We start from the raw sequence: 18,854 nt of genomic DNA, 5'->3' as shown, positions 1-18,854 counted from the left end.
TTATTATTACCAGAACCTTCATCCTACTTATATGATGACTTTAACAATTAAGATAGTATTTATACCACCCAGCTTAAGGGGATTAGGGTCCCATGGTAAGTTTTTAAATGGTACCCTTAGACATAAGTCCATAGGAATATATGCAGAACTATACAGCTTTATACTTAGAAGTTTCATACATTTCATAATGACAGCTTTAGGAACATGGTGATTCTTTCATGTCATGTACGTATTTCATTAGTTCATGTATTTGCTTTTGGTTACTTCTAAGTAGTCCTATGATCAATTTTTTAAATTCCACTTTCTGCCATTTCTTTAATCTCTTCATCCTCATACTCTAGCATTGAAGTGTTGTATTCTTTTAAGGGCATCATGTTGTATTCCTTATTCTTGTTCCTTAAATTGGTATGTTTATTATTTGGCTTTTGTGAGATACTCATGATTTCTTTTTTTCTTGTTTTTGTTTTTGCTGTGGTGGCTTTTATCTTTGGACTATGCCTCTGGATTAGTGGAGTGTCTACTTTTTCAGTGAATACCCGGAGGTGTGTGGTGGGTGTGGTGCAGAGGCTGTGGGCTGCTGGGATCCTAAGTTGTACACACCCACGCCCTCCACATAGGTCCACTGTGTCCCTCTAATTTACATGGAGTTTCCTCCCTAATTCTTCCCTGAGACTGGACTCTCTCTCCTTTTTAAAACTATCTTCTCCTAGACTAGAGCAGTAAGCTCCCTCCCTACTCTGCCATCTTAATCCTTTCATTTATATCTTTTCTACTTCATTCTCTAGGTTTATTTTTAGTTCTCTTTTCAAATCATGTAGTTACAGTCTTAACTTAGTGCTTTCCTTTTCATCTATCTTATTCAGTTAAGAATGCATTTGAGTACAAGAATTTCCCCCTCCACATGGCTTTGGCAGCATCCTGTTTAATAATTTTTTTCCTTATTTTCTAAATATTTTGTACTAAATTTTTTTTCTTTTTATTCTTTGGCATAATATTTTTAGAAAAGAAATTTTTAATCTTCACATGGTGGTTAATGGCGACTGTTTCTTGTTGTTTGTTGAAATGTCACTAATTTCCAGTTTGAGTAATCATGATTCAAGAATAAAAATTATATGTATATTTATATCATTTGGAATTTATAAAATTAGTCTATGTTTGTAGTGTAAAAAAATTGTGATATGTCATTAACTCAATTTCATTATTTAATATTTTCCTTATTTATTTTTCCTTTTAGCATTCTTTCTTTTAAATATTTATACATATAAAATGATACAGTTATATATGTAAATTGTAAAGCATAACCATATAATGAACACTTGGGAACCCACAACCCAACCCAGGAATTAGACATTACCAGTAGCCCCATATTTACCAATGCTCTAAACTTTGTTCATCATCAAGGTAACCACCATATATATAACTTTTGTGTTTGCCATTTCCTTATTTTTAAAATACACCTTTTAAGTTCCTTTTAAATATTATTCATTTGAAATCCAGAGAGAGAGAGAGAGAGAGAGAGAGAGAGAGAAACAGACAGATAGGTCTCCCTTATGCTGATTCACTCTTTAAATGCCTGTAGGCCAAGGGAGAAGCCATGAACTCCAATCCCCAGTCTCTCACATGGGGTGACAGGGACCCGAGCTACATAGGCCATCACCTGCTACCTCGCAGGGTGCACATTAGTAGGAAGCTAGAATCAAGAGCAGAGTCAGAACTCAAACTCAGCACTGTCATGTGAGATGCAGGCATCTCAAGCTGTGTCTTAACCACCATGCCAAACACTTGCCCCAAACACCTCTTGAATTTTTTTATTACCTGCATGTGAATGTTTTGAAACTTGAAGCAATGTAATTGACTAATCTTTGTGAAGGTATGCTGCCTGACTTCCTGCTATAATTTCTTTTGCTTTCTCCTTGGATTTATAATATTTGTTGTTTTGATTATTTGGATGTTTTACTGGGTGCAACAGGTTCACAAATATTCAATCCTCAATGTGGATCTTATGTTTTATCATTTTAACGTAATTAACCTCTTCTTGCTCAGTGGTTTTGGACTTGATTTCTGCTTTGTTAGTCACCTTGTCACCTCTGTTTTCTCTGTGTTTGCCTGAAATGTTGTGCAAGTTGAATTCTTAGCCTTACCATTACCAGTAAATGGTAATGTTTAAGGAGTTGTGCTCCAAGATCAGATTGGATTTAAATCCCAGTTCTACTGTGTGTTAGCTGTGTGACCTGGGGCAAGTGGCTTTGCCTCCTCATGCTGCAAGTGGCCTCAGCTGTGTCACAGGGATAATAATATTCCCACTTCATGCTGTTATTGGGAGAATTGGATGAGATAATGCATCTGAAGTGCTTAGCACATGCAATACATGTGGCAAATGTGCAATAAATGTTAACTATTTCCATGAGATTGAGCTTTTGTAAATTGCACATAATTTAATGTTTGTATTTTAGCCTGAGACTTTTGTTCTTCCAAGAGAATAATTTAAACTGTTTGTAATCATTTCACATCTAATCTGTTTGACCTTCATTCTGTTACCCAATTTTACACTCTTTTTCATTTTTTACATTTTTGCTCTTAATAATGTTTTAATATCTTTATTTTTGAACTATGCTTTCTTTCTTTATATCTTTTCTATTAATTTAGAAGTTAGAAATCCAATTTTGTAGCCTGATTCCTAAAGCATGCTTTAAGATGTGCGGCATGCACAGTTACCCCTATATTCCTGTAATTTCAATTAAGAGCAAAGCAATCATATTTTACTCCTCTCTATACAACATAGAATTCCATGCACTTTTATTTTCCTTCCCGTCTCCTTAGCTATCAATGTGTTTTCTTTCCTGGATGCTAAGAGAATGCTGGAAGTTTATTTTGCCAAGATCTAGGTAGTTGATGTTTTTCCTTACCATTTTCTCCTTGGAATTTATGATTAGAGCAGGTTTTTTTTTTTTTTGAAAATTTATTATTTATTTATTTATTTTTTACTTTTTGACAGGCAGAGTGGACAGTGAGAGAGAGAGACAGAGAGAAAGGTCTTCCTTTTGCCATTGATTCACCCTCCAATGGCCGCCGCGGCTGGCGCGCTGCGGCCGGCGCACCGCGCTGATCCGATGGCAGGAGCCAGGTGCTTCCTCCTGGTCTCCCATGGGGTGCAGGGCCCAAGGACTTGGGCCATCCTCCACTGCACTCCCGGGTCACAGTAGAGAGCTGGCCTGGAAGAGGGGCAACCGGGACAGAATCCGGCGCCCTGACTGGGACTAGAACCCAGTGTGCCGGTGCCGCTAGGCGGAGGATTAGCCTGTTGAGCCACGGCGCCGGCCTATTTTTTATTTATTTCACAAGCAGAGTGACACACAGAGAGAGGGAAAGACAGGAGAGAGAGAGAGAGAGAGAGAGTGAGAGAGAGAGATGAGAGATATTTTCCATCTGCTGGTTTACTCCCCAAATGGCCATGCAGGGGCTGGGCCAGGCTGAAGCCAGTAGCAGGAATTTCATTCAGGTCTCCACATGGGTAGCAGGAGCCCCAGCACTTTTTCCCTGCCTTCCCAGGTGTATTAGCAGGGAGCTGAATCAGAAGCGGAGCATCCAGAACCCAAACTGGCACTGCAATATGGGCTGCCAGGATTACAGGTGGCAGCTTAACGGCTTACCCTGCTGCACCCTGGTGCCGGACCCTGGAGCAGATCACTTTGTTTTTAGTGAAGTGTGCTCTGTTCCCCCAAGTGTATCTGTCACATTCACCTCTATTTTATCACCCTTCCCCCGACCGGGAATCTCAGCAGTTCTTAGATTCTGCTGCCCAGCCTCGTGTGTCCATCACCTCCTTTCTCATCCTTGTCATCTCGCACCTCCTCCTCCACATTGACTTTGAGAGGTGCTCAAATTGTCCCTCCTCACTAATTTTGTCTCCTGCAGTTTCTATTCTGTGCTTTTCTCACCCCCACGGGAATTCTACTTGGGCACATTATTTCGTGCTAATTTGCAATATCACCTTAATTCAATCAGCTGCCTTTGCATCTGCCTTTCTCTTACGGTACTTCCCGATCTCAGAAGCCAAGCCGCCTCGCAGGACAGCAAGCAGATGGTCCCAGAAATGTTCTGTTTCTCGTCAAACATTTTCTTTCTCCAAATTTTCCTTTGGCTGCAGGTATCTCTTCAACGACCCCATTGTTTCGTTTCTTTGGAGGTTTTATTTTGTTTTGTTTAATCGTCTTTGAGCTGAATGGGATCCCTGTGGACCTGCTGCTACAGTACGAACCTGACTCGGCCCCGTGCTTGTGCAGACACTTAAAGACCCAAATTATAAGTCAACCACAGGAACAGCATAGAAACTTAATCCAATTATGGTGTTTGGGAGTACCCTCCTGGGAGGTCCTCGGGTCCCGGATGTGTGCCCTTGGAAGGTAGCTGGCACTGGAGGGTTGGTTACAGAAGTGTCAGTCGGTTCCTGCCTTTCTCTCTGCTTCGTGGCTCACCGAGGCCACGAAGGCTTCATCCTCCCTCGGCTCTCACTCTGCACGGCCACCCACCACCTTCGTCAGAGGCCAAGCCAATGGGGCACCCAGTCTTGGATCTGACCCTCAGAAACTCCACCTGTGAAGCCTCACCAGGAGGCAAACCCCTTCGGCCTGGGTCCTCCACGGAGCCCCCCGGTAGACAGGAGAGAAATGGAGGCCGAGCCGCCCACTGCTGGGACAGTCCGTACAGCTGCGGAAAGGTGAAGTCAGGGCCCGAGGAGCCAGGCGCATCCTCAGGCGGTGGAGAGGCAGAAGCGGGAGTGCAGCCAGCAGACTCCCATCTCCACCTCTTCGGGAGCTCAGTGACAACACTGTTTTAATGATGGGGAGGGCTGACTCAGCCTCGGAGCCCTTAGGGCTGTGGAGTCAGCTGGAGCTGGGTTCCAGTACCATCTCCCGCCCCGCCCACTGGTTTGCTTTGAGCTTTGAGCCCGTTATTTAACTTCTCTTGACCTCGGCATGATCATCTGCAAAGTTGAGAAAACAGCACTACCTGTCTGGGTGTTGGGAGGGTGACGTGGGAGAGCACCCGTGAGGCACAGGGCACACTACTAGGCCTGCAGTCGAGGGACATAGGGCCGGGAGACCCTGCTGCGTCCCGGGCCGTCTCTGGGGCCAGGCTTCTCTCCTGTCCGAGTCTCAGCTTCCCTGACCCTGGACTCGAGATAAGGATCAGCACACAGGGCTCCTTCCAGCCAAAGGACAGAGACATCAACAGTGGCCCAGCCCCTCGTGCCATGGAGGAGCTTACGATGGAGAGCACAGGTGCACCTGTGTTAGGCTTGTGTCTGCCACCAGCACCTCAGGTGGCCTTGGCAGTTTCTGTTTCCTTTGGGTCCAAAGGATGGGATGGGCTGAGGTGCTGGCAGGAGGTCCTGAGATCCAGGGCCTCTCCTCACTGCCACCCAGTGGTCTCCCTCCATCCCTCCTGGCCAGCCCTCGGCTGCGTCACTGTCCCCCAGCTCTGTTGGCTCCTCCCTCTTTGCTTCTTCTCCACACTTCCTTGCACCAGCGTACCTCTGATCTGCTCTCGGACCAGCCCCAAGCCTGACGCTCATTGCCCCTGGCCTCAGCTGAGCCACCTCCAGACGTGACTGTGTATGTGTGTGTGTGTGTGAGTGTGTGTGTGTGCATGTATGGAGGCAGATTTCCCAGGTGCTGGGTCACGGTGGCCTGGGATTCTGGGGGAGAGGAAGCACAGACCAGAGCCCGGGCTATTCAGGCTCTGTCAGCAGGCAAGGCACAGCCTTAGGAGTCATTCTGTGAAGGAGCCATTTGGGGTTAGTTTTTGTAAGTCAGGCTGAAGGATCTGGGCGTGGCCAGGGACAGGATATGTCCTTGCTTTTCTCCCATCCTTTGTCCAGCCGCCCCTTCCAATAGACCAGCTCCTTGCATGAACCCAGGCCCCAGGACATTCGCCCATAGCTCTTAAGGGGACTTCAGGCCATGGATCTGGAGAGGTTCCTGTCACTGTTCTCTCGGTTCCTTCATTCTGGATGTGTCTCAAGGGTCTGAACTAGTGGGAGTAGGGGAATGATTGAGTGGTATGACTTCCAAGATACCAGGGAAGCTGCCAGAAAGGCCCAAATACTCTTTCCATTTGTCTGCTCGATACTGAACCCCTCAATTAGAGACGGATTCATCTGGATCAGATTTGGAGCCGTGGAAACATCACTGGCCCCAGAGTCAGTCTCATCATTGCCTCCTACTTAAGGTTGTATTACCACACTTCTCTGAGCCTCACTTTTCTGTCTGAAAATGCGAATGGGACGCCCGCCTTCCAGAACCATAGTCTAGGTTAAGTGAGACTGAGAGCGCGAAGCACTGGCACGGCAGGGCTCTGTGACCACGCCTTGCTTTCCCCAGTCTTTTGGCAGAACAAACAGTGGATTTGGAGAGCACCCTGCTGAAAGTCACCAGCAGGTGGCAGCACAGAGCATTTTCAATCACTCCTAATGAGGAGGAGGTGCCTTGGGGATTAAAGACAAACCCAGGCCTGGTGAACTTCCTGGCCCTTCCTGTTAGTGGGTCAAGGAGCAATGGTCTCCTGTCCTCTACTGGGGCGAGCTGGGCTGCTGACACCCACAGAGAGTGACCTCATTTTCCCAGGGCTATAGAGACATGTGAGCTTCACCCCCGCCCTCAAGGAGTCTGCCTCAGAGGGAGGGAATGCGTGGAGTAAAGCAATAGAGAGCCAGGATTCTGCTCCATCGACCGCCGATGTGTAAAGGTGAACCTGGCGGTAGAGCTCCCTGCCCATGCAGGCCAGTGAGTCACTGACGCCGCCCCTTGGTGAAGAGAGGGTGTGGGGGTGTGGGGAGGGGAGTTGCTTCCTCATCCTCTAAGCCAGTACTTCCCCCACCTGACTGTGCTTTCAAACTCAACTCCGCAGGCCTGCCTTGCACTCCCTTGGTATCTTCATAAACAGGTGCCCTGGGATGGGGCCCACCTGTGGACTTTGCCATTCTCCCAAGTTGGTCTCTCACTAGGGCCAGCACTCAAACGCCCAGTCCAGTGTTCCTCTTCTGTGCCAGCCACCTGACACCTGGACAAAGCTGACCTGGGCCTACCTGCCTGGTCCCTTGCTCCCTTCCACTTGGAAATACATCTGGTTACAGGGAAGGGGGTGGGAAAAGGTGTAAGTCAGATGCATTTGACGGAAAGCAGCTTTGAAGTCCTGAGGCCATTATGTTAATGGCATTACTCAATTTCTGGAAGCAATCCTGATTAAATATTCATTGGCTTTGATTATACTGAAATTAGGGCTAAAGCGTGAAGTCAAGTTGAGGGGAATAATGGCAGTGTAAATAATGCATGGCCTCTAAATTGAAAACACCAGCTTGTGCAGCGGCTCCCCCCCCCCCCTGCTTGTCACCGTGCCATTTGTTTAGAAGGTGATTAGTCCGACGCGGGCGTCTCTTCCCAGCTGGGGAACCGGGAATTGGAAGGATCCCTGTGCGCTGTGAGTCTCTGCGAGTGCGGGAGAATAGAAGCCGACACCTTGCAGCCAGGGATTTTGTGCTCATCGGGGACCTGGGAGCTTAGAATCCTGATGAAGCTCCATCACGGCGCCTTGTATTCTGAATGGTACAGTCATGAACTCTGAAATGAATGGACTCTCGCGCTCCTGAGTGTTGGGTACTGCTGCTTTGGCATGCGGTAGTAGTAGGACAAGAGGACAGCTAGGCGTTGTGGCACCGTGGGTTAAGAGTCCCATCTCCGCTTCTGATCCAGCTTCCTGCTGATGTGTCTGGGAGGCAGCAGATTAACGGCTCCAATACTTGGGTTCCTGCCACCCAGATGGGAGACTTGGGTGGAGATTCTGGCTCCTGGCTTTGGTGTGACCCAGCCCTGGCTGCTGTGAGCATCAGGAGAGTGAACCAGCGGATGGAAGATCTCTCTCTCTCTCACTCTGCCCTTCAAATAAATAAATAGATACGTCTCACAGGAGTAGGGAATATCCGGCAGCCAGAGAAGTCCTGTGGTCTGGCCCTGCCAAGGCAACTGCAGGCAGGACTTGAAATTCAATAAATCCACAGCAGGCTCAATTTTAAGCTGATAATTTCATGTGACCTGCGAAGGATGCTGTAAATACCCACATGACCCTTGCCTGAAGAAAGATCCCCCACCCCTGGCAGACAAGAACGAGTGGAGATGAGGTGGGGAAAGTACTACAGGAAAGAGCTGGGGCTACCCAGGTGAGGTGCTTTCAGGTTAGTGGGACAGGAGACAGAGGGCACATGACGAGTATCAAACGGCGGGATGAGTGCTCTGTACAGGTGTGTTCAGGATGGTATTGTAGGGGGCCCCTGCTTGGCAGAGCGAGTAAAGCTCCACCTGTGATGTCGGCGTCCCATAAGGCACTGGCTCATGTCCTGGCTGCTCCACTTCACATCCAGCTCCCTGCTAATGAAATGGGAAAAACAGGCTGGTGCCGTGGCTTAACAGGCTAATCCTCCACCTTGCGGTGCTGGCACATCGGGTTCTAGCCCCGGTCGGGGCGCCGGATTCTGTCCCGGTTGCCCCTCTTCCAGGCCAGCTCTCTGCTATGGCCCGGGAAGGCAGTGGAGGATGGCCCAAGTGCTTGGGCCCTCCACCCGCATGGGAGACCAGGAGAAGCACCTGGCTCCTGGCTTCGGATCAGCGAGATGCACCGGCCGCAGCGGCCATTGGAGGGTGAACCAACGGCAAAAAGGAAGACCTTTCTCTCTGTCTCTCTCTCACTATCCACTCTGCCTGTCAAAAAATAAAAAATTAAAAAAAAATTAAAAAAAAAAAAAAGAAATGGGAAAAACAGTGAAAGATGGCCCAAGTATTTGGGCCTCTGCCACCCACATGGAAGACCTGGGGGAAGCTCCTGGCTCCTGGCTTGGTCCTGGCCCAGCTGGCTGTGGCGGCCATTTGGGGAGTGAACAAGTAAATGGAAGAGCTGTCTCTGTCTCTCTCTCTGTGTAGCTCTGGCTTTCAAATAAATAAATAATTCTTTAACAACAATGATGTTGTGGGAACCAAAGAAGGTCTTTCACTGGTAGAAGTTGGTTATGGGGGTGGGGGGTGTGTGTGGGGTAAGAGAGAAAATTCAGACTTGCTGCATGGCCCCTTACCCTCCTATGGCCCCCCAAAACCCTGCCCCAGGACCCCACCCACAGTGGAAACTGCATGTTGGCAGAATAAACAGAAGAGTGAATGCCCAAACATGGCCCTGGGGACAGGGCAGCAACCCTCTCTGCTCTTAGAGGCAAACGATCAGTCTCAGAAACATGGCAGGACCCTCGCCAGTAGCTGAGGGCCCGAGTCACCACACGGCAGTCCATGCTGGACACTGTGCAAAGCAAGCTCCAGGACAAAGTGAATCATCTCATTTGATTTCTCCCCAGCGTCTGAAGAGGATAGTCAATGATTATCTCCATTGCATGATCAATACACGAAACGCTTGAAAGAAGTTAATGTGCACACACAGCTAATTGAAGAAGATAAATCACACACACACAACTTGGTGAGTGCGGAGCCAGGAACGGGACCCCACGTTTGCTAAAACATGCCCTCAGTGGTGTGCACGGCAGGTGTTCACGTGCTGGCTCTCCCCACACCGCACCCCTTCCTCCCACCACTCCTGCTCTGCTGTTTTAGGACTTCTGCGAGGCTGGCTGCACTCACTTGTGTGCTAGGGCTACAGCACCTGCCAGGCAGCCAGGAGCCACCCTGGGAATGCATCTTCAGCCAGGAAGCAGTCAGCGGCTACACCCAAACCACAGGCTCCACCCACTTCTCTCTTTTTTTCTTCCTCCACCCTCCCTCCTTCCTTTCAAATTCTATTTATTTATCTCTATTGTATTGAATATTTATTTATTTGATTAATTTTGAAAAGCAGAGTTACAGAAAGAGAGAGGAGAGACACACAGAGAGAGATTTTCCATCTGCTGGTTCACTTCCCAAATGGCTGCAGAGGCTGGGGCTGGGCCAGGCCAAAGCCAGGAGCAAGGAGCTTCTTCCGGGTCTGCCACATGGGTGCAGGGGCCCAAGGACTTGGGCCATATTGTGCTGTTTTCCCAGGCCATTAGCTGGGAGCTGGATTGGAAGTGGAACAGCCAGGATTCAAACTAATGTCCATATGGGTTGCACCCACTATCCCACAGCGCCGGTAGCAATCTTTATTTAAAAGATGAGGGATGGGGACTGGTGAGAGAGAGAGACAGATCTAACCTCTGCTGGTTCATTCCCCAGTACAACTGCTGGGGGCTGGGCTAGGCAAAGCCAGCAGTCAGGAACTCCATTCAGGCTTCCTGCGTGGGTGGCAGAGATCCAAGCACTTGGGCCATCACCTGCTGCCTCCCAGGATGCACACTAGCAGGAAGCTAGAGCAGAAGCAGAGGATCTGGAAGTCAAACCATGCATTTCAACATGGGGTGCAAGTGTCCCAAACAGCATGTTAACCTCTGTGCCCACGCCTGTCCATTTGTTGTTGTTGTTGTTGTTGTGTTATGAGTAGGACTAAAGCAGATTTGGAGACAGAGCAGGCACAAAGGCAGAGTTGGGGGGAGGGGAGCGTGAGTGTTCAGGGCCGGGGTTGGTTGGTTGTGGCTCACGCGGGTCGGTGATGAATCAGATGCTCTCAGGGCAGAAAACCGAACATCACTCAAGTTTTCTTCTGGACCTGGAAGGGAGATTCTGTTTTGCATTGTGGAGTCCAATGCTGATCTATGAAGTGATTGAGAAATGCAAAAGAAGTTGAGCTGCAGGAATGCGGGGCAGAGCGCCACCTTCTGGCAAGACCCAGGAACTGCTTCAGGGGGGCTTCCTGAAGCCCTGCACAGGCATTTGCACACAGGCCCTCAGGAAATTTGCTTTTGTGGAGCCAGTGTGGAGTCCACCTGGTCAACTGGAGTCTCTGAGAGGGAAAGCAGGCTGGTCAGGAGTACAGGACTCCCAGCACCAGCACCAGGCCAGGCAATGGGACGAGCACTTCCACCTGTGCTTTAGCCCATTTCCTCTGTTCTATTGATGGGGGATTGGACTAGGTATCTTTCCCGTGCAAATAGTTTTCAGATACACTCCTGGTCCTGGCAGATACTCACTGAGTACTTTGGTCCACCCTGGGTCTGCTGGGGAGATTACACAAAGACGACAGCCAGTTCGAGATTCCACTGAGTGTCTCGAGAGAGGGTCACAGAGCTTAATGCACAGCAATGAGTCAGTACCTCTGGCAAGTCAATGGGTGCTCTTGTCCTGAGGGTTATTGAAAGGATTCGGTGAACTAAACCAGGTGGGAACCCAGCCCAGTGCCAGGCACACAGTGATCACCCATAGCATCAGCTGTGACTGGGGCGGGGGAGGATACTGCAAATCCCTCCTCACCTGCATCCCCCTGTGAGCAGGAAAGAAGGGGAAGGCGGGAAGAAAGCCCAAGGAGGGGTCAGCAGCCCGTCTCTCATGCCTACAGTGTTCCAGGCACTGTGACAGACACCAGTCCAGGTGGCATCCCGGCTCAGGCCACGGGCAGGTGGGCCACCTATAGACAAGCCCGCTGCAGCCGAAGCTGCACCCTGCCGATGGGGGCCGAGCCAGGATTCCCATCCACTTCTACTTCAGCGGGGAGCAGGGTCACAGTTGCGTTTGCAAACACAATGCACATCCCCCTTATGGTTCCGTGGGCGGCGGCCAGCCCACGCTCGCTCGCTCTCCCAGACTTCCTCCCGCCTCCTGCCTTGCTGTCTGTGTGGGTGACTCGACAGACAGCAAGCACAGCCTTTCTGTCTCAGCACCAGCCCCCTCCCCGCCCGGGTGTTACCTGCAGGTCCCAGTGGGAGGCTGGGATGGCAGGCTTCCAGCACTCCCCAGCGTGCCGCCCCCAGCACCGGCTCTGGAAGCTGTCAGCGCCTCCCTAGAGCTCATAATTAACCAGACTGCTGGCCAGGTTTTGTTTCACTGCTGAAATTGCCATTCTGTGCTGCAGCGCAGGGGGCTTGGTAATGGGTCTCGCCGCCCCTTGCTCCTTCTTGGCGTCCTCTGCTGTTGTCCCACGCTGGACCTTGCCCGAGAGGGAGGGGACCCTCACTAGCAGAGTTTTTAGAAACGTGTTCAGACTCCTCCGTAACAGAAGCCCACAGAAGGGAGACATTGGTGTGGACGCTGAGACAAGTGTTGGAGTTAGGTTTTCCAGAAGAGGAACAGCTTCGAGTGGGGCAGGGTAGGGAGGATTCCGCCAAGCGGAGGGCGAGAGAGGCTCAGGGCCAGCGGGGGCACAGAGGTGGAGAGCACAGGCCCGTCGGTCGGGGGCTCGGGAAGGACTCCTCCTCCAGGCCGTGGTGTCGGCGGGGCTGCCATCCTGAGAGCAGCGGGGGCATCGGAGGAGGGCTTCGTGACCAGCTTCACCCACGATCTTGGGCAGCTGTCAGGGTTCTGGGCCTGTTTCCCAGGGCTGGCCTGACTTCACAAGCCTGCAGACAGACCAGGGAGTGCTGTGCGGGCTCTGACCATGCTGCTGGAAGGAACAGCGGAGAACACATGAGGGCAGCTCCATGCTCCTCAGCCCCGCCTCCCACAGGACTCTGGGCCGGCCAGCAGCCTCCCTGAGCCCAACACTGTCCTCAACAGCCACCCTGCTGTGTCCATCCGTAGCACCCTCCATGTCCCCTCTGCCTTGCTGAACGCTCCCCCTTCTTCCTGGACTCCTGCCCCCTGCAAGCCTTCGCTGGTAAACCCGCTGCCGACCGATGCATGGCCCCCACGCACAAGCGAGCACCCTCAGTGGCTCAATCCAGTTGAGAGGTGCTGTACGTGTGGAAGACAAAACTGAATTCCAGGCTCAGCATAGACAACAGCGCATTTATCTCAGCAGTAACATTTTTATCATGATTGCATGTTAAAATTATATTTTACATACATCAGGTAAAACAAAATATACTATTTTTTTTAGGATTTTACATTTTTTTTAATTTTTTTTAAACTTTTATTTAATGAATATAAATTTCCAGTGTACAGCTTATGGATTACAATGGCTTCACCCTCCCATAACTTCCCTCCCACCCACAACCCTCCCCTCTCCCGCTCCCTCTCCTCTTCCATTCACATCAAGATTCATTTTCAATTCTCTTTATATACAGAAGATCAATTTAGTATATATTAATAAAGATTTCAACAGTTTGCACCCACATAGAAACACAAAGTGAAACATACTGTTTGAGTACTAGTTACAGCATTAAATCACAATGGACAGCACATTAAGGACAGAGATCCCACATGAGGAGCAAGTGCACAGTGACTCCTGTTGTTGACCCAACAAATTGACACTCTAGTTTATGGCGCCAGTATCCACCCTAGGTTCTCGTCATGAGTTGCCAAGGCTATGGAAGCCTTCTAAGTTCGCCGACTGATCATATTTAGACAAGCTCATAAAAGACAGGGTGAGGATAGTAACCAATGATCCTATTAAAAAGTAGGTTCACTTTTTTCTTTTTGCTGTTTTATAAAGATTTATGTATATTTATTTATTTGAAAGGCGGAGTGGGGGGGCGTCGGCCGGGACCCTTCGGCCTGGGCTGGGAGGGGGCGACGCTGAAATGGGGGCAGCGGCCGCGGAAGCGGATCGCACTCTGTTTGTGGGCAACCTTGAGACGAAAGTGACAGAGGAGCTCTTGTTCGAGCTTTTCCACCAGGCTGGGCCAGTAATAAAGGTGAAAATTCCAAAAGATAAGGATGGTAAACCAAAGCAGTTCGCATTTGTAAATTTCAAACATGAGGTGTCTGTTCCTTATGCAATGAATCTACTTAATGGAATCAAACTTTTTGGAAGGCCCATCAAAATTCAATTTAGATCAGGAAGTAGTCATGCCTCACAGGATGTCAGTTTGTCATATCCCCAGCATCATGTTGGACATTCAAGCCCTACCTCCACTTCTCCTAGCAGTAGATACGAAAGGACAGTGGATAATGTGGCTCCATCAGCACAGATGATCCAGAGGTCTTTCTCGTCTCCAGAAAATTATCAGAGACAAGCAGTGATGAGCAGTGTTTTGAGACAGATGTCATATGGTGGGAAATTTGGTTCTCCACATGTGGATCAGTCAGGATTCTCACCATCAGTTCAGTCCCATAATCATGCTTGTATCCAGTCATCAAGCTCCCAGTGGTGCCAGGATACCCCGTCGTCACGGCGTAAAGGCAGGCAGAATTCTCACCCCTACCTGGCAGACAGACATTACAGCCGTGAACAGCGGCACTCTGATCACGGGTCTGACCGCCACTACAGAGGCAGCCACGATGATTTCTTCTATGAAGACAGGAACCATGATGGCTGGAGCCATGACTATGATAACAGGAGAGACAGTAGTAGAGATGGAAAATGGCGTTCGTCTCGGCACTAACAGGTGTTAAAAGGACGATGTTTTATAGGGTCATTTTAGGCACTTTTGACTAAGTTGGTCTGGAAATATTTTGTTTAGAAACTGTACAGAGCAGCTTTACAAGTTGCCACCTTTCTTTATAAATTTTTTTTAAAGCTGATAGCTACAATTTAATACAGAAAGGAAGATTGTGGTTCTACTTTTATTACATTAATAACCTTTCACCTCAGGGTTTTAAGCAAAGGAAAGTGCCACATCTCTTTAGACAGTTTAGGAAGGGTGGATTATATAGACTGTTTGAATTATAAAGCAAATATTTTAATTATCTGTTATCTTTTTGTATGGCAAGAAATTTCTTGTTAGTGAATCAGATTTTGGTGTGTATGATAGAAAATATGCAAATTGATAGTCTGAAATGGCTATCCGTATTTTGGTAATAAACTAGAAAACACAACATTTCAGTGACTCATTAACATTTTATTTGATGAAACTTAATGGTTAACTTTGGGGATAAATCATATTGCGTAACTTAGAGAATTTAACTATAAATTCGGTGATGTGCTCTTTTAGTTTTACCCTCTTTGAACACATAAGTATAAATCTATACATGCTCTGTCATTCTAAAGTTTGGAATTTATTCAATAAATCACGTTTGATGTATGACTGAAGTCACTCAGGAAGTTGAATATCTCATATATTTTTACATTAGAAGGTAACAGTGTTAATATAGATCCATTTTTTCCGGAAGGAAAACATGTCAGTGCATAGTCAGATAAAATGGTAAAGTGTTTGAAAGTATACTTACTGGAGGGAACATCCATGAAGAGTTGAAGTGCTGCCTCGTATTTCAAACTTTAAAAATTTTAACATTTTCAGAGTATCCAGGATGTGCATACAAGGACACATTGTGTTATGGAGATTGTACAGTTTGCTTTTTTTTTTTCTTTCTTGAACATTGGAAAGAGTTTAAACACTTTGCCGATTTTAAATTTTGTAAATCTTGTTTGACAAAACTTTTATGTATGAGAATGTAGTTGCCCTTTTATTACAGAATTGTTTATAAAAATTCTTTTAAAATTTGGATCCTTTTTAATGCCACTACATTTGTACTATGTTGCTTTTTAATGTATTAAAAACAAAAAACAAAAAAAAAAAAAAAGGCGGAGTGAAGGAGAGATGGAGAAAGACCTTCCATCGATTGGTTCACTCCCCAACTTTCTTGTCATTCCATTGAATCCCCTCACTGTGAAGTGGGCATTACCACCCCCATTTTACAGATGGCAAAACTGAGGGTCAGAAAGGGAAAATCACACAGCTTGTGGCTAACGCACCAAGGATCTACTCAGCCTTCACGTCGTAGCTTAGTTGTTGCCTCCTCCAGGGAGCCTTCTGCATGCTCTGCTCCCCTCTCCTTGGTTGGGGGCCCTGCCTCTGCTGGAGCATGAGCACCCGGAGGCACTAATGGGCATTTTGCCTCCCCGTCTTGATCGGTGATCTGTGCTCTTTGTCTTGCTCAGCTGTGTTGAGAGCAGCGTCTGGAACAGACGTCTCGTGGGGAAAACGCACCCCTGTGTGTCTTCCAGCACCAAGCACAAGCCCTTGCCTCTGGTAGGTCTCAGTAAGAATGTGCTGAGTGGCTGGCGCCGTGGCTCAATAGGCTAATCCTCCACCTGCGGCACCGGCACCCCGGGTTCTAGTCCCGGTCGGGGCGCCGGATTCTGTCCCGGTTGCTCCTCCAGTCCAGCTCTCTGCTGTGGCACAGGAGTGCAGTGGAGGATGGCCCAAGTCCTTGGGCCCTGCACCCACATGGGAGACCAGGAGGAAGCACCTGGCTCCTGGCTTTGGATTGGTGCAGCACCGGCCGTAGCAGCCATTTAGGGGGTGAACCAAAGGAAAAGGAAGACCTTTCTCTCTCTCTCTCTCACTGTCCACTCTGCCTGTCAAAAATAAAAGAAAAAAGAATGTGCTGAGTGAGCACAAGGACCCTAGAAAGAAGCGAGGACAAAGAAGAGGAAAAAGGGATGGGGGACTGAAGGAAGGGTGGGCAGGTGAGGCTGTTTGGCATCAGGCATGGTTCCCGGGGGTCCTGACCCCGGGTAGGGACCTGTGGGCATCACCGTCCTGCAGACGTGGCCTCAGGAGGTTCTTCCGCACGGTCTGCTCAGCCCTGTGGGAGCCCGCCCTGCTTCGGCAGGCCTCTGCACCCCGACGTCCTCACTCACAGAACGTTTGCACAGGTGAGACTAGTGAGGGCAGGCGGCCGCACAGGGCTCGCTCAGGCTGACATCTGAATCCAGCAGCCCCCTCGCATTTCCCCCAGGCCGGCACTGAGGCAATTCTAATATTCCCCGTTCTCCGTTTCAGTGCATAAATTCCTTAATTTCCTTTTTCCGTTTTTGATAGAAACTTTTTTTAAAAGATTTATTTATTTATTTGAAAGTCAAAGTTACACAGAGAGAGGAGAGGTGGGGGCGGGGGGGAGAGGGGTCTTCCATCCGTTGGTTCACTCCCCAATTGGCCGCAGCAGCCGGAGCTGTGCTGATCTGAAGCCTGGAGCCAGGAGCCTCCTCTGGGTCTCCCACATGGGTGCAGGGCCCAAGGACTTGGGCCATCTGATAGAAACTGTCTTACAAAGGAAAGGCAATCTCTATTTCTGGATTAACTCTGGCCACCGATGATTTCAGGACACCATCTTGAAGCCAGCGGGTGATGGTTGCCTTTTCTTGATGTCGGCCTGTCTGGGGTTTGGGTGAAAGTACTCGCCCACTCCTTCTCCGGGCCCTGTGTCAGCCAAGTAACCAGGGCCCCCTGAACTCTGAGACTCCGACTGTGGCTCACTTGTGTTACAAACCACAGCTGAGGCCTAGCTTGGTGTGTCTGCACAGTCAGTCCCTGGTGAGAGCTGAGCTGGGTGGAAACAGCCTGGAGCCGTGGTTCCTGCTCTGGGTGTGGCTGTGAAGGTGGAGGGGGGGAGCAGCTTCCTCCTCTCTGCTTCCCTTTCTCTCCTCTCCTTCCCCGGTGGACTATTTATGAGCACAGGCTGCCGTGGCGGGTCTGCCGGTCGGCCGCTGTCCGGGCCCCCTCAGACCTGGCCCGAGAGAAGGCAGCAACCTGTTGAGGACTCCAGGGAAGACTGGCAGCCGTTTGTGGTGCTCGGCACAGACATGCACAGTGCAAACCATGGTCTCTGACTCTGGCAGGGGAGGAAACCCTGCACTCCCAGGTCCCTCCAGGGTGTGGCCATCAGGTCGAAGCATCAAGCTCTGAGTGCCTGCAGGACCAAAGAAATGGTTTCTTCTCTGGGCCCATTTTCCACCTTCAAAGCTGCCTGGAACCTGGAAGGATGGCTTGGGCCACCTTCCGCGTTCATTCTCCCCATGTAGCAAGGTCGGAAGTAATTACACTTGGAGTTGATTTTGACAAAGCCATTGCTGACTGGGACATAATTACAGAGCTAATGCTCCGTGGCTCATCAGTAAGCCCGGGCCTCACCTTCTGATCAGTGGTTCAAGTCCTGACAACTTGAGGTTTTCCCTGTTAATGCAGCAGGTGACCTGCAATTAGGAAGACCCTCAAGGCTGGCAAAGCCAGTCTCCCCCGGAGCCCTGGCACACAGCCTCCCCAGGATGGACATCACTGCGCAGAGAGCTTTGAGGACGCCCTTCTTTCTATTCTTTTTGCCACATCCAAATAGCCCTTCTTGTTCTAAGTTAGGATGCATGGTGGGGAGAATCTTGGTATGGCTATGCCTGGGTCGCGCACAGAAAGCTGCAGCAGATTGGGCTCTGGATCTGCTGGTCACCCCAGCTGAAGGCTGCGAGACCTAGTTTAGGTTTATGGGGGGCTCCCAAAGCTAGTTTCAGAATGGGATTCTTTTACCTTTTTTTTTTTTTTTATGCCCTTGTCTCTTCTGTTGAGGAACAGTGTTTTGTTTTGTTTTTTTTTTTTCCTTCATACTATTTGTCGAACTCTTTTCTTTAGTGTAGGGTTGACTAGGTTGACTATATGATCATTAAGTAAACTGAAAATAGATCTTTGTAAACATTAAGAGTGGGAATGTGAGAGGGAGGAGGAAGAAGGGGTGGAGGAGGGTGGGGTGGAAAGTATCACTATGTTCCTAAATCTGTATATATGAAATTCATGAAACTTATATAACAAATAAAATTTGAAAAAAAACAAAAATAAGAAAAACAAGAAAAAAATTAATTTCTGTATTTGAAAGTATTTATAGAGAGGGAGAGACAAAGAGAGCTCTTCCATCTGCTGGTTCATTTCCCAGATGGCTGCAATGGCTGTGCCTGGGCCAGGTGGAAGCCAGGAGCCAGGAGCTTCCTCCAGGTCTCCCATGTAGGTGTAGGGGCCCAAGGACTTGGGCATCTTCCACTGCTTTTCCAAGGCCACAACCAGGGAGCTGGATTGGAATTGCAGCAGCCGGAACATGAACCGGCACCCACATGGGATGCTGGTAATGCAGGCCCCCAGAATGGGATTCTGA

General features: G+C 49.0%; 2 protein-coding genes across 2 annotated transcripts in view; both read left to right on the top strand.

Annotated features, from left to right (window-relative positions):
- The window catches only part of AGBL4 (AGBL carboxypeptidase 4), a 1,345,014-nt gene that overhangs the window by 1,158,349 nt on the left and 167,811 nt on the right, over positions 1 to 18,854 (top strand). The gene's annotated exons all lie outside the window — the stretch shown is intronic.
- On the top strand, positions 13,550 to 14,646 carry LOC133760744 (RNA-binding protein 7-like). Its single transcript, XM_062193330.1, has one exon. The coding sequence runs from the start codon at positions 13,577 to 13,579 to the stop codon at positions 14,378 to 14,380; it is 804 nt and encodes a 267-aa protein (XP_062049314.1). The 5' UTR covers positions 13,550 to 13,576; the 3' UTR covers positions 14,381 to 14,646.

This window comes from Lepus europaeus, chromosome 5 (genome assembly GCF_033115175.1).
Source record: "Lepus europaeus isolate LE1 chromosome 5, mLepTim1.pri, whole genome shotgun sequence".
NCBI classification, from domain to species: domain Eukaryota; kingdom Metazoa; phylum Chordata; class Mammalia; order Lagomorpha; family Leporidae; genus Lepus; species Lepus europaeus.
This window is presented reverse-complemented; position numbering and strand designations above follow the sequence as displayed.